The sequence below is a fragment of the Trematomus bernacchii genome, unplaced genomic scaffold, assembly GCF_902827165.1.
Source record: "Trematomus bernacchii unplaced genomic scaffold, fTreBer1.1, whole genome shotgun sequence".
Lineage (NCBI taxonomy): Eukaryota > Metazoa > Chordata > Actinopteri > Perciformes > Nototheniidae > Trematomus > Trematomus bernacchii.
Genome location: NW_022987469.1, coordinates 1,017,979 through 1,034,358, shown reverse-complemented (window position 1 = coordinate 1,034,358; position 16,380 = coordinate 1,017,979). Strand labels below are relative to the sequence as shown.

General features: G+C 41.5%; 1 protein-coding gene across 1 annotated transcript in view; it reads left to right on the top strand.

Moving 5' to 3' along the window:
* LOC117493323 (copine-9-like) overlaps positions 1-12,637 on the top strand; it is a gene marked incomplete at its 5' end in the record, with an annotated part of 37,120 nt that extends 24,483 nt beyond the window's left edge. Inside the window, 2 exon segments of the mRNA XM_034143833.1 lie at positions 10,996-11,069; positions 12,422-12,637. Coding sequence (XP_033999724.1) covers positions 10,996-11,069; positions 12,422-12,637 — 290 coding nt within the window.
* Positions 12,638-16,380: the final 3,743 nt, after the last annotated feature.

The following is a 16,380-nucleotide window of genomic DNA, read 5'->3' as shown; positions in this document are numbered from 1 at the left end:
TCTTTGTGTAAAGTATCATTTATGTACAAATCCACATCCATTATAATAAAGACTTAGTTTGCATGTTCATGCTTATTAGGAAAAATTGTAAAAGAAAACCAAACAGAAAATAAGATGATCAGAAACACCTAACCCAACTCAGATTTTTTTAGTCAATGGCTATGATAATCATCTCCAAGATAAATGAAAGCCCTGCCCTATAGATAAATGCAAAGATGAGGAGCCCAAAGTTAACAGGTAAACATGTATTGTCCATCTCATTTCACTCCTATCTTACAACACGTCTCCACTAAGTTTGATCCTATCCAGAATGATCTCTGAATTGATTCAGTAATCAACAGCTCAAAAGATGACTTGATGTCAAGAACAAGTGTCAGGGGTATTGTTGTGGCCCCTGGTACCATCTCTATTGTGAAAGCATCACCATGATCACACACACACACACACACACACACACACACACACACACACACACACAACACACACTGCCCGATTACTCCCCCTTGTATTAGTTTTATAGTGTCTGAGGGCTTCTTAACATTTAACAAACTATTAATGTGTCATACCCACTTAACGGGAAGGAACTCAGCTATCAGACAATATTAACAATTTTTAGCTAAACGAAACACAAGGGTAATAACAATAACAAGCCTCTGAATTAGCACTAAGCGAAAAGATGCTAGCGCACTTAGCACAGAACTCACGGTAGAAATATGTTTATACTTCATCGGTTCTGCACGAACAATATATAAAATGAAAGCTGAGATTCCACATATTCCAATGGTATAAGTATCATCACTCCACGACCAATACTCCAAGGGCATGCGAAGGCGAAACCAGACAACACACAACTTAGCTTTACGGGGCCAAACGGGTCAATACGTCTTACCTTTGCTGTTTTCTGATCAAAGGTTTGTTCAATGGCATTAAAACGCAGATAAACGCTGCTGAAGGTTAATCCAGGCCCGGTACTACGGGGGTGCATAAGGGTGCATTGCACCCTCAGTTGAGTCGTTATGCACCCTCATTTGAAAAATGAAAAGTGAAAAAAAATGAAAAAAAAAAAAAGTGAAAAATATTACATATATAATAACAATAATAATAATAGTAGTAATAAGAAGAAAAAGAAGAATATAGTTGAAATAAAATAAATTGTAATTGTGGTTAAATAACATTGTCTGCTGCATTTATTTGGTCAATTTAAACGGTAAGTAACGTTATTATGTCAGGTGCGCGTGACCTGTGCTGCTGCGCGTTCGTCATCTGCAAGGTGCTTACACAGCAGTCAATGATGGACATCAGAAAATGGTTAAAACAACCAGCCCTTATCGCCAGCAGTAACACTGCATCTACTGCAGGTAATAACAGTTCAGATCATGGGGACATTACGTTACCCGCGGCCACTGTCGTGGACACTAAACGTCCTCCCCGCCCGACTCGCCGGCTTTGCCCGCCTCGCCCACGGAGCATGGCGCCAGTTGTTGTAGCCAGGTTGTGGTGAAGGCATCTGACGTACTTGAACCGAAATGTCTACATGCAGCAGAAGATGGCATCTTTTTCACATGAATATTCCAGCCAATCTCTGTTTTGAAACCATGAGCTGCAAAATGAGCGCCTACCCCACTGTACAGGTGAGTTGGGTACTTTTGAAAATATACCTGGGCAGGCTCTGTTTGCCGAGGTCCTCCTGGCACTTGCGGGCCGCCGAGGGGGTGGCGGTGTTTGGGGCAACGAAGACGGCTGCGGCTGCTCTGCCTCCGTGCGTGATAAGGGACTGGGAAGGCATGAATCAAGCAAAGAGCACATGAAGTCAGTGGCTTTGTAGAAGGAGAGGTTCTGAAACGGTTCTGTTTCATATGGGTGTTGAGATGTATCCATAGATCTCTTCATTTTGCTCTTCAAAGTGCACCAGATTGATGCTTTCAATATTCATTTTGTTCTGGAACCGGGCCTGGGTTAATCCAATGTCTCTGAGTCACTTTGAAATGATTACTGATAATCCATCATCATATTTATGGCAAAAATTGAGTTTTCATATATAGTTGCTATGAGAGCTACGAGAGTGTATGAGAGCTTCCGGTTTTGGGCTTGCTGGCTGCGCATCACTCATTCACCAATGGTAATGTTTAGATGGATGTAACCCTTCCCTCTCGATTCTATTGGCTCTAAACGGTTATAAAAAGAGGTGTCAATCATCAAAATCGACCGATGGGTTCCAGAGATATAGAAAAATTGCACCCAAATGACCCCCAGTTCAGTCAGACAACTCACGTGTTTCTTTAATATGTTTATTATAGCAGCATATAGTTTGAGTTTGGCATCTAGGCTCGGGCCTCATCACTCCACAGATTTACAAAGAACATTGAGTGATGATTAGATAACTATCCCCCGAGCCTACAGGTGGGAGCTGGGGTGGAAGCTGGGGTGGTGGGGGGTCAGGCAAGCAGCAGCAACATGACACACAGCAGCAAGGAACATGAACGCAGCAATGCAAGTGGAACACAGCAGTGGCAGCAGGCAGCATAGCGAGGCAGAGGCAGGAAGACCTGGCAGCTTCAATAGACCGGCATGTTTAGGAGAATGTGTTTGGTTGTAAGAGGGACGAGGTGCGTCACGTGTTAATGTATGATTGGTGCTCGAGTTGACTGCCTGAACTAGCTCGCAGGCTTCGCCCCATAAGTGGGTTTCTTTTTTCTAAATCTCTCTAAAAATGTCAAATTTCACTTGTTTTTGCATCAATCTTGATACAGGGTACTTATTATATGTATAGTTTGGATTCCTAAAGCTTTTAGTCTACTATCCCATCATTCAAAGGGTGGTTTTCACCAGTGCTTGAATTGGAATAAAAAAGGTGGCCAGTACTCTAAATCTAACTGTTTCAAGTCAATTTTATTGATGCAGCCCAAAAACAAGAATTTGGCTCAACGGTCTTTACAATATGTACAACATACGACTCCCTCTATCCTTATCCTCATATCTTTGATTCAGTAGTTAAAAAGAAAACACAAAAACTTTAATAGACAAGGAAAAGTTTGTTTTTTTAAAACAGAATATTTACTGTAACGTTCAGAAATTGCATGTTTTTCAACGACTAATCAGGGAGGTGTCCGGGGCTAGAGAACATGACGTAGCCTATACATGTGCCTGCATCAGGTCATATATAATATAATATATATATAATAGTAGTATATCCTATAATGCTGGTGGGTTTGTCTCTTTACTGTATAGAGAGACGAAGTCCCTCCCTTTCCGGTGGACCTCCATGGGACCTTATTTAGGAAAAAGTATGTATTGAAGTCAATGGAGAGAGAAAGATTATCTTTCGATCCCGTTGAATTGAGCCACGAATTACACATATGATGTTTGTCAATTTAAAAGATAATTTTACAAGTCACAAAAATAAAAATGTGTCGTAAAACTGTGAAGTAACACTTTTTTTTATGTTAACCGCTCAACGACCTATATCTCCCGTCTCGCACCACACACCAAGACGGCCGTCACGTTGGCACATTTCACTTCTTTCTTTCAGAATGAGGCGAAAAGTATTAAACGAGGTGAAAATCACTCCAAGTCTGGGCATGTTGAGAGCTGTACATACACACAAGGGGAGTGAGTCGGTTCCGTAAGAGCCAGCATGCGGGACCGGGATTCTGGGATTTGTAGTCTTTCTAGTTGCGTATTTTTCATAGTCTTATATTTTAACAGTTTTACGACAAAACTGTGACTTTTTTTGACATGGGAAATGATTATTTAAGATTGACAAACATCATATGTGTATGTATGCATGGCACAATTCAAACAGGATCAAAAGATAATCTTTCTCTCCCCATAACTTTTCCGAAATAAGGTCCCATGGGTCGGAAGTAGATGGGCGGGACTTCGCCTCTCTATATTTTAGAAAGGCTCACTGTACTTAAAAAAAGTATGAAAGGCAGCGGATATGGCTAAAGTCTGACTCCTACTGGCGACTGGTTAAATGACTCCTCGTCCTTGAGTACGCGCAGCGTACTTATGGCGCAGTTCCACTACAGCGCGGAGCTCGCTTTAAGCGTGCCGTGTCGTGCCGTGCCCGTTTTTGGTTGCGCTTCCACTAGGCCTAGTTCCGGCCCGGCCCGGCCCGGGGCCACTTTTTCACGTCTTTTCTGGCCCGAGAAAATTGTGGTTCTATCGAGGCCAACAAACAGGGCTGAGTCGGGCTATGCTAAACTAGAGAGAGGAGCGCTGGCAACGGGGCTACAACTACAACAAGATGGACATATTTGACCGTGATTTAATTGTAATACACGTTTCAAAATGATGCCGAAGTAACAACATACTGATACCGGTTAGTAAAAACCATGAATTAATGCTTTGTCAAGTCTGCAGACAGACGGCAGGCGAAAAAACTTTTAAAATTCGTGTTTTTCTAGATGGAGATTGGCTAAGCTAAAGCAGTATATGCTCCGACCGTCCACACTCACAACAACGGCCTATACAGACATAAATAAAGCAGCGACTGTATTTCACCATGACACAGGCAGTCTGTGGTTTGTACTTGTTTAACTTTTGTCGAGTTTCTGAACATATATAAGGAGCTGTGAGCTCTGAGTGCTAACAGCTAACGGCTGTGTTGTGTTTCTGGAGTTCTCATTGAAGATGACGTCACGGCTCCGCCTACACTGCGTTACTATAGTAACTACCCCAGTTCCCTAAACTGTAATGGAAGCGCAGCATGAAGTGAGTCGGCCCTGTTAAGGCAAGCCGTACCGAGCCGTACCGAGCGTGGCCGAGGCCCGGACCGTGTAGTGGAAATGTGCCATTAGATGCGTCATGAGGTGCCGGTACACAGTAAGAAGTAACGGTACGCAGATGGGTCAAAATCAGAAGTCCCGGTACTGCGTACCGGTGAGTACCGGCCCAATTCAAGCACTGGTTTTCACTATAAGTAATGGGTTTTTTTTGGACGGAAACTATAATTTACATTAAAATAAAAAAATTCTATATTGATTCTGACTTTTCTACATCCAACTCACAGGTTTATCATTGCTTTGAGAAAAAAGAGTATTCATTTATCCCTTTTAGAAGTGAAGATATAGTAATTTGTTCTGGGAATGTCATTTTCGAGCCTGAGACCTGAAAAACAGGCTTGGGGCTTCTTCCTGTTTCTCATTCTGTTCACCATTTTGGTCCAGACCGAGATGTCTGAAGGACTAATGTGTGGATAACCATGAAGTTCTATAAAAGATGTAATAGTACCCAGAGGGGATAATCCTGGCTTTCCTCTAGTCTAGCAGGTCAAAGCTTTCACTAATCTTGGGAAACATCTCCTGAGAGGAAAAACTTTTTAGGTGAGAAATCCCTGGGTCAGACGATGCATTGTAATGACTCCTCTAGCACCACCATGAGGTTAACATTAGTGGTTCACAAACAAATCTAAAAAAAACAAGCATTAATGAGCAATATGCAAATTCAAAATTCAAATGTCAGACCCGTTAAAAATAATCAAACTCAGGGTGAAATCAGGGCAGGCAGTGCAATAAGATTTGAGCTCAGATTCAAAAGAAGCCACAGACTTGTCTGCTGTATATCCTGAGCAGGGTATTCTAATGCCGGGGCTCTAGTATCAGAACTTCTGTCCCCTTAGTCTTCCACCAAGAGACCCCTGCACCCCCGCCTGAGGATCTCACAGGGCCAGTGGGACGTGAAGAGATAAAGCAAATCTCAGAGTCAGAGCATGTACTTTGTAGGTAACTAAAATAACTTCTAAAATGTATGCTAGTGAAAGAGTGTGTTTGGTTTGCCATTAAACTCGGTTCGGATGGTTATGTTCCCCTCTTTTTGAATTGGAGTAACTTTTGATCATATACCATAATAAGATACAAATATATATTGTTTGTCTTTATTACCTGCATATCTGACAGTGTTCCCACTGTACTCTGTGTTTATGGCTAATAAGCAAATGTGAGCTTTCTAATACGCTAAATCTAGATGGCACAGTGAACAGATTGGTCCAGATGTATTATTTCAAATATCGTTCAAAAACGTCACATTTTTGTCTTATTCTTCATGTTAGTTTTTTTAAAAAAAAAAAATCGTATTGTTTTACTTTAAATTGAGAATTTTCTGAATTGTAATGGTCTTGTTGGTCTTGGAAACACATGGGCAAAACAATGTGCTGATGTGGATGAAACCAAACTGTCAATCTGACGCTCACAGGCTGGTGTTTAAAAAATAATAATGTATTTATATTTCCCTTCTTCATCAATATCAATCTGAATGTGACTCCATATCCTCTGCAAACATGGACTGAACAGTGCGGTGTGTGTGTGTGTGTGTGTGTGTGTGTGTGTGTGTGTGTGTGTGTGTGTGTGTGTGTGTGTGTGTGTGTGTGTGTGTGTGTGTGTGTGTGTGTGTGTGTGTGTGTGTGTGTGTGTGTGTGTGTGTGTGTGTGTGTGTGTGTGGATCATCAGGAGCTCTGTGTCTCTGTGCCCCCCCCCCACACACATGCCAGGTTTACCCTCCTTTAGTCCCACGTTGATACACCTTCTGTCTCAATCTATTTCTCTTCCTCTCTTACGTAAGCATGTCAAGTGATTTCTGTTCCTCTTTTCCCCTCTTTTCTCTCCTCCTCCTCCTATTGCCTTTCTTCTCATATTTTCACCTATCTTCCTCCGTTCCTTTCTCTTCCTCTGTTGCCCTCCTCTTCCTGTTTCCCCCTGCTGCCCAGACCACCATCTGCCTGTCTGAGTCCATGCAGAGTCTCAGCAGTCTCCCATCAGCATCATTTCCTCTTCTTTCTCTTTAAACACAAATAAGAGAAGGGTCTCTCTTGGGACTGCCACAGATTGTTTGTCACTTGCTCATTTTGCTTCATTTTGTTGTTAAAAACTATAAATAGAGAGATGCAGAACTCGGTAACATCTCCTTCCTTCCTGTGGCCTACATAGGCTCTAATGAGCTGGTGAGTGTCTCCTGCTGCACTGCACAGGGACCAGCCCCCTGTCTGTGGTCTGCTCTGAGATTCTCTTGGGGTCTCTGAGGGTCTCTTGGTGTCTCTGAGGTTCTCTGAGGGTCTCTGAGGGTCTCTGAGGGTCTCTGGGGGTCTCTGAGGAACGGAGCAGGCTATCAGCAGCTGCCACTGTGTTCCCTCCGCTCATCAGAGACATTTTGTTGAGGCTTAACTCTTAACTTTTATGTTTTAATTTATTTTGTTTTTTTTAATTGAGTTATTAAATCATCCAGCAGTGGCTCAGTCAGTAGGGGCTTGGACTGTGAGCTGTAGAGTCGCCGGTTCAATTCCCCGAACAGACCTGAAATATGGAGTGTGGACTGGCACTTGGAGAGGTCCCAGTTCACCTCCTGGGCCCTGCCGTGGTGCCCTTGAGCAAGGCACCGGACACCACCCCACCAAAATCACAACAATCTACCATCAGCGAAACAGGTTACCTGACGTCTTCATATACTGTCTATTTATTCTTTCTTTATACATTTTTCTTAAACCTAAATATGTTCATACAGCCCTTAAAATCATAAAGAATTCCACAGTTTAACGCCAGAGATACACATCTGGATCAGGGAACCCGACGCGAAGCGGAGGGATCTTGATGAGCCTGAAGGGTAAACACCAGGCTTACTAATCTACCCGCACAATTTTTCTCTGGTGTCGGAATGTCTTGCGATGTTTGTAAATTAATTTCGGGTTAAAATGTGTTGTAACTGCGTTACTGAGAATTGTAACGGGTAATATATTACCCAAATGTCATTAGTAATGCGTCATTACTTCATTACAGCAAAAAGTAACACATTACTGTAACTCCGTTACACCCAAAACTGAAACACACAACACAGAGCGGAGCTGAGGCAAAGCCACAAACAGACTCACATCATGCACACTAGTGACCGGACATCTCCTTCATAAAACTAATACAAGGGGGAGTAATCGGGCAGTGTTGTGTGTGTGTGTGTGTGTGTGTTGTGTGTGTGTGTGTGTGTGGTTAAAACGTAAGCAGCCTGCGGTCGCTCTTTAGCTGTTCTAATGAAGGTAAACACAGTGTAGGCGGTGCGTAAAAGGCACAGCTCTTTGCGCGCTGGTGCTGCAGAGGCTGCTGAGTTAAACGTCCCGCTGCCTCCTGGAGTGACCGCAGGCTGCTACGTTTTAACCACACACCCCTGGCCGAAATGTCCTTAAAATTAAGTCTGAGTTCGAAATATGTCTCAAACAATGTATGCACTGTCATTTCGTTGATACACCTTCTACAAAAGTCGGGCCCCCCAACACAAATAGTCACGTAATGGGCCAAGTTAACATTTATTAAAATACATCAATATGAACGTGAGCATTCCTTTAAAAAAAATCACTTTGCTAGAACAGTGATAATAAAACAATGCTCCATAAATCTGTGTGCTCAAAAAAATTAATACATAATACAATTGTGCAATCCCTTTGCTAGAACAATAAGTTTCCAAAAAATTCAAAGAAAAAAAAGTGTGTCTTATCACAGCATTAGTGGCTGCAATGAGCCTGTTTTGCACTGCACATTTCTTCAAAACGGGGTTGCAGGCTCAGTGGCGGCGCCAGAGATTTCTTTTGGGGGTGCTGTGGGGTAGGGTTGCATAGAGGGTGCTCAAACATTTAGGGTTTCCCATTAATGTACCGGGCGCTACAGTGGAATTTTCTACTGCAACACTCCCCACACGCACACAGTACACCCACGACTGTTACAATGAAGGCTCGATAATCAGCTCACGGCATATAGGTGTAAGCAGCGGTAAAGTGCTATTTTTATAGGTGGTGTGTGGACCTAACATCCTCTAGGGGGGTCTGGGGGCATGCTCCCCCGGGAAGATTTTTTTTTAAATATTGAAGTTAAAAGCATCAATCTGGTGCACTTTGAGAGCAACATGAAGAGATCTATGGATACATCTCTCAACACAACAACTTTATTCTTGTTTTACTGTCATAGTATTTCATACCTGTTTTTCATTTATTCTCTTGTTTTTTTTATATCTATAATGATCATATGAAGGTGTGCCTCAGAAATAATTGTTTACATTAATCGTGACCAAAACGTTTGAGACCCACTGAGATAACTTAGACTAAAGTTAAGTATCTAAACACTCAGAGAGTCCTTTAGCTCACTGAGCCTCTCAGTCTGACAGGAGAGGACTCTCCTCCACTTTGTTGTTGAAAAAGCTCCTTATATCCGTTAGCGTAGCTCGCTAGCACCAGAAGCTAACAACAACGATCTCCGGTACCGGTGCGCTCTCTCTCGCGCGCTCGCGCACGCACACAAAATGGCTTGTTCCACCAGATTATTATCTTGTATTATTATAACAAGATAATAATAATACAGATAATAATAATAATAATAATAATAAGGACTGGAGATGGCATCTCTTCTCTTTTTTAGATTGATGTATTTGAATGCACGATCCTTGTTCCTGAAGACAAATGTTAATAATGCAGATCATTTCTATTCTCTACTCCTTCCTAAAGGGATGCATGGAATTTTTATAAGTTTACTCCTTTGGCAACTCACCCGAGATAAGACAAAAGCATTGGCTCTGAAGTCAGCGTGTGCATGCCAACAAAGAAAACGTAGTGTCAGTCTAAAAGCAGTGGAGAGTTACTTCACTTATTGTTCAGAGGATTCGTAAAGAGGAAATAAATTCATCAATAAATCATGTGTTTGTTGTGGCCAAGGCTCTCCTCTGAGACGTAATTAACTGTGTTTACACCAGGAAGGGAAAGTAGTCCAGATTAAAACAATGGAGGGCTCTGTGTACTGACAGGAGATCTGCATGCTGCTCACACACGGGCTAAAAGAGTAATACAAGAAAATACCAAATGAATGGACAGAGCTAGAATCAATCAATCACATCTTGCTTGTGATTTGTTATTAATACAAAGTCATTACTTTACAATATAGTAATAAGTAGTAGTTTAATCCTTCTGTTTAACATCAGGATTGAGTGATCTGTATATGAATATTGCAATATTCAATCAGACTTTTAAATGCTTTTAAAATATATTTCAGTTTTGTATGTGTGACACTTTGGTACTTATAATATACATATAGCGACAGCAGGAAACAAACAAAGTCGCTGAGAGGCTGAGGCCGGGCCTGTTTGATATTGTGTGACACGCTACAAAAATTACTTGCTGAGATCAAAAACTCTGTTGAAAAATAATGTAGTTTAATGAAATTTGGGTTGATCAACTTATTTTCCTTGGACATATACATTGTTATAGTAATCAAAGCAATCATTAAACTTGCGGTCAACAAAAAGTACAACGACCCTGGCCGTTTCTCAATGTCGAGTAAAGCTGCTCCAGAGCCACTATTTCAAGCATACTACGTCATCGAGTGGCGCCGAAGGACTGTTTAAATGCCCAGCATACATGGGCTACCAAGCAAGCCTCCTCGACATTGAGAAACGGCCCCTGTGTCACCCTCTCTTCCACACACACCTCACGCAGGTGAACAGGATTATAATGAGTGCCGCCCATATCCATGTGACCCAAGCTAACCAATCAATAGTGATCAAACACATATCTTATATTAAAACAAAACGCATTACTATACACGTTTCATGGCTCCTACAATACATATACATATATATGTGTAATTTGTTCAGTAAAGCAAATGCAGGGTGTTTGGTGGAGTGTATATGACTTGCAAATGTAATAATTAATTAATTAATTGAGTAACAACACTCTACTTTGGCTATCAAAACTGAAAGTTTAACTTTTAATAAATTACGGTAATATAACGTTTAGCAGGTCGGGGCTCCACTGTCTAAACAGAGAGAGAATATGATAGCACAGTTTAATATTATAGTCTCATAATCCATAATTGGAGTTGACTTGGTGAACAGTGGCTGATTTACTTCACAGACAATACACATTAACAGGTTCTTTATAAATTAAATTTGTATTTACTACTAAGAATATATAGAATACTGAATAACACAAGTATGACATGAATACTGTGAAATGCTCTGTGTTGTCTGCAGCGATGGAGGAGCTGGATGGAGACGAGGTGAGAGTGTCCTCCAGGGGGCGCTCCGCTGAGAGAGACATCGTCCAGGTGAGTCCACATGCACCCTGACCTAAGACAGGCCTTTATTACAGATGTTAGCACAGCTGCATAAAGAAGCCTCTGATCCGACCCTGCTCATGGTCACACAAAAAGACACTTTGAGTTTAAAGCTAAATATTTGTATTCTTTTTTTGTATTTTTTGTTCAAAAAGTAGAATAAAATAATAAATATTGTTGGTGAAATACACACATTTAAGAAATGTAAATCATTCAGTCAGTCAGTCTTTCCAGCAAACTGCTCTCATCCTTTCTCAGGCATCAGCAGCCAAACCCTCTAATATGTACAATTCATCATTAATGTCCTAATAGCTGATACACTGTATATTTAAGCAATAGCTCACGACAGGCCGTGGTATATGCTCATTATATCACAGCTAAGGGACGTGGTTCGGCCCGACGCGAAGCTCTGTTCTGGAGATAGGCACTCCTCAATCCACTCCTCCATAGTAAGACCCCCCCCCCGGAGGTCGAAGTTAATCTTAAATGTTTTTGCTGACCTTTTTGATTACAGATTTGAAAACATCGTTGCTTGCTTTAAAAGTAGCACAATTCATTATGTCAAACCTTGGAAAGTATCTAGATATCCCTGCCCTAATGCCAAAGGAACTGCACACTGAATATGTTTTGCAGGTTTGATGTCTATGTCTGGACCGCTGCGTAAAAAGGAGGGTTTCTGCCCCGTTACTTCTCCGCTGTTTTCTTGTCCCAGTTTGAAAAGCAAACTGCAGGCAGTTTGCTTTTCAGCCCAACTGTATACAGCTTTTCTCAGACGCGGAGGGATACTGACTTGTTGTGAAAAGTAACTACAATTCTACCCGTGGTATACGCTCAGTATACCACGGCTAAGAACCAATCAGATTGCTTGATTTGACTTGTCCGTTTTATAATTTGTAATATACACGTTATATATTGTAGGACAATATACAAATGTTTACTTTATCCTCTAATGTTTATATAAATGTTTTGATTTTATTATATTTAAGTGTATCTTTTATTGAACATTTGACTCAAACTTCTTATTTTTCTTTAAAATAGATTTGTTTTATTTCATCTTTTTATTACAAACTTACTTTAACTTCTTGTGTTTGTATAAATATTATCTTAATTTAACTTTCTTTACAGGCTGGTGTTTGAAAAAGAATAATGTATTAATATTTATATTTCCCTTCCTCCCCAATATCAATCTGAATGTGACTCCATATCCTCTGCAAACATGACCCCATATCATCTTTAGTATAACATTCATATCATATTATTTTTCCTATATTTTTACCCAGCTTTTTGTTTAATTTCATTCTAAAATGGTCACCTGTCAATCAACCAGTGTCCCTTCTCTCCAGTTTGTCCCTTTCCGGGACTACATGGACCGCTCGGGGAACTCGGTCCTGAGCATGGCCCGGCTGGCTAAAGACGTCCTGGCAGAGATCCCCGAGCAGCTGCTGTCCTTCATGAAGAGCCGGGGGCTGGAGCCCCGCCCCCCCCTGCCCGCCGCCTCAGACCCACCCTCCATGTCCACCAGCACCCCCGCCCCCAGGCAGAGCAAAGCGCACGCCTGAGAGCCAGCAGATTCACAGGATGTGGTGTGTGTGTGTGTGTGTGTGTGTGTGTGTGTGTGTGTGTGTGTGTGTGTGTGTGGTGTGTGTGTGTGTGTGTGTGTGTGTGTGTGTGTGTGTGTGTGTGTGTGTGTGTGTGTGTGTGTGTGTGTGTGTGTGTGTGTGTGTGTGTGTGTGTGGTGGTGTGTGTGGACAGGAAATGTTTCAGGATTTTGAAGATCATAATTGGAAGAGAACAACTACCAAAAGTGTTGGTGGGGAGGATTCCTCCAACTGGACTCATAGCAAATGCTCTTCTGATCAGTTTACCATTTGAGGTTCTGACTTTGTCAGCACCTATCAGAACGCAGGTGAAACACACAAACTGCATTTATATCAAAGGATTCAAATGTAGTTTGATCCTCAGTCATCAAATACATTTCTAATGTTCGAAAAAAAAGCACTGCAGAGCTTTTTGTTATCACAACTCCTCCTGCAGATGTCAGTCTTCAGTTCCTGCTCACAGGGAGAGAGGGTCCGTTGTGAGATGAATCCTGAGGGGGGCTACCAGTTGAGCTCATCAGTTGTGAAGAAAGACAGCAGTGGGCGGGGGTCCTCTCCTCATTAGTTTATTCTCAGGGCATTTGAAAGACAGTAACAGTAAAACAGAGGGTCTGAAACAGAGGAGCAGTTGGGTTTAATCCTGTCCTGTATCTGACCGCTTCTTTTCACTGCTTCATGAACATGCTGCATATTTATCTATGCTAAGAAATGTTTTAATATGTAAAGGGATGGAGAATGTCCTGCATTTCGAGGTCAACTTTTAGAGACTGAGCGCCAGAACATCGAAAATAATCCCACTTGGACGCGCAGGGCATGAAAATGTTGCCATGAAATGGTGTGGGGATGGAGAACAGACCGGAACATACCGTGCACTGCCAGCCCCCCTTCCCTCCAGCCAGCGTAACATCTACCATTTAGTGAGGCACAGACTATTGCCGCGCCGGTGGTGAACAATGCCTCTGCTTCTGAAGCTGTCTGGAGCATGTACCTGTTTAAAGTGGGTTAATGCACATTTCACAGGTCAGATATGTAGCAGAGAATGTGTGAAAGTATCACCTTTCATTTTGTACTGCAGGGAAGACACCGACAGAAAGAGTGATGAGAGCTCAGAGAGTATGTAGCGCTCAGCCTGACTACTGTAGGGACACTTCAGTTTGATACATGGCTGCCTTTTCTCTTCAGCTACTGTAGTAAGTGAATGCTGACAAATTGGTTTAATTTTGTATTAGCCTTTTATTGTGTTAAATAAGGATTAAAGCAAAAATGAACCAGTGTTTCAGCAGAACCCCAACATCATTTGGCTTTAACAGGCTCTCTGTTCCTCACATACACAAACAACCTTTATATCTGACCTGTGGTACTTGGATAGGCAGAATTACAAACAAATGAAAGTTTTGGAGGTCTCTAAAGCTAATAATTACAAACATAGTCAGCAGGATTTGTCAGGATATTTAGCATATTGTGTCAGAAAGGAAACGGATATGTGGCCTTATTTCTGTCATTATCCTAACAGGAATGGGTGATGGAGGACTCTATTTTTATATGACAAAACATGAAATCTATGTTACTTGCATGCTTATTTGGCTAATATGCTGCCAATGATGTTCTGTATTTCTATTCATATCCAAAAATGACTTCAGACTACAGAGGAGAGTTCTGTTTCTGTGGTTAGTGCAGGATGCTTAAAGATCCCATGTCATGGCCATTTCTACTGATCATATTTCCATTGTTGAGGTATACTAAAATAGATTTATATTGTGCAATTCTCCAAACTCTCATTGGTTTCTCATACAGCATCTCTGTATAGTATGTGTATTCACCAGGTATTCACTCTCTGTCCTAAACGGCTTGTTGGAGCTCCTGCCCCCCCCCTCCCTATGAGCCCAGTGGCCCTCTGCGAGACAGCGAGACACAGTGAAACCAGCCCGAACACACACACACACCCGCAGCCTGGCTGTGAGTCTGTGTGTGTGCTCACACACAGACTCACAGCCTCGCCGCGTCCCGCCGTCTCAGGGAGGAGAAATCGGCGGAGCTGCAGCTGAGAAAAGATTGAGTGTGTGTGTGTGTGAGGAAGTCCGCGGATTGGTCAATTTGGACCAATCCACGGACTTAATGTAACGGCTCCGCGAACGTAACGTAACGGCTCCACGGATTGGTCCATTTGGGCATGGACACGTCACTGTACCCAGGAAGAAAACAATGGAAAAAGAGAAATCTCCAACGAGGCGTTCTGGGGCAGCATAGACTGGTCTTTTCTGTGTTAGAGTTTTACTCACTACAGGGTGTACTTTGAGGGTTTGTGACTCTGCAGACCGTTTACATGCATAAAAAGCTACATAACACACAAGGGGACGGTTAATAACCGGAAAAGCATGACATGGGACCTTTAAAGGACTGCCAATATGATCATGGAGACAGATGAACAGTAGGATATATTTGTATCACAGTGTTTAATATATGCATGCATGTGTTATGGTTCACACCAACCCAAAGTCACAAAGCGTATTGGACTCTTTTGTATGGAGCATGTTGTATACAGTGTGTACAGTATTAGTTTATTAAACAGAGGGACAGACAACATGCTGCTCACTACTTCTCCCCATTGTGTTCAAACAGCCTAACATGTAAATACATCTAAAGTACTGCACAGAATATTTTGTAAAGTCTGCCTCCCTTCCGTTTTGTTCTTCTCTTATTCTCTAAATATGTACATGTTATTTTTGTCACCATCAGTGTTGGTCAGAAATTAGGTTTGTCAATGTTTTCTAGTTTTTGCTTAGAAACCAAATAAAGATATTGTTTAAAAAATCATCTGTAATCTTTCACTCACTCTATTTAGATTTTATTCTTTCCTTTAATTATTTTTGTTTAATTAAATTAACCAAATGGTTGGAGATGACAGCTTGAGTGTGTCCAGCCATTAAGGTATGGCCATGTGTCATAAGGAGTAAAATAAGTGTCTGTTTCAGAGTTATATTTTGACTTTAGCATGCATCAAATGAACATTTAAAAACAGTTGTGAGTCATATAATATTGTGATAAATCATGTGTTAGGCAATTTATTTACTATCTCTTTATTCTATAAATGAAGAATGGCTGGAACAGTCATCAATTTGAGAAAATTACAAATTCTACTTTTAGCGCACAAAATCAGAGCAATAGTAAAACACGTATTGTACACGTACACAGCAGGGTGATTATTAAAGCTTTGCCTCTGATAGTTCATATTTGGGACAGAAGTAGCTCCAGCTTATATGACTGAGTGTGGTGAAGAGATTTAACCATTCTTTTCTCGCAGGCTACGGATGGAGATCTCTTTAACGTTTTTTGTAGCACACTGCCACTCAGTGGAAATACATAAAAAACACTGACTGGGAAATGAAATGTTGACTTTCTAAGTTTTGGCTTCACATTTCAATTTTAAATAAAAACAATTATGTATTACTAAAACGGGTCCCATTTTACTAATACATTCATTTCTTGGAACACAGTGCAGGGATTTGTTTTGCCCACTAGATGGCGGCAGGGAGAGACTGTTTGTACTGGGCCAAAGACTGGCAGGAATACATGTGAATCCAGTATTAGCTCAGTTATGAAGACAGGCATGAACGTTACTGTCTATAAAAGTCTTGACTAGTTTTAAGTTTGGCAACGCTTTGTAGCTGTCATTGCTGCCAGAGGTTGCTATTCATCAACCGTTT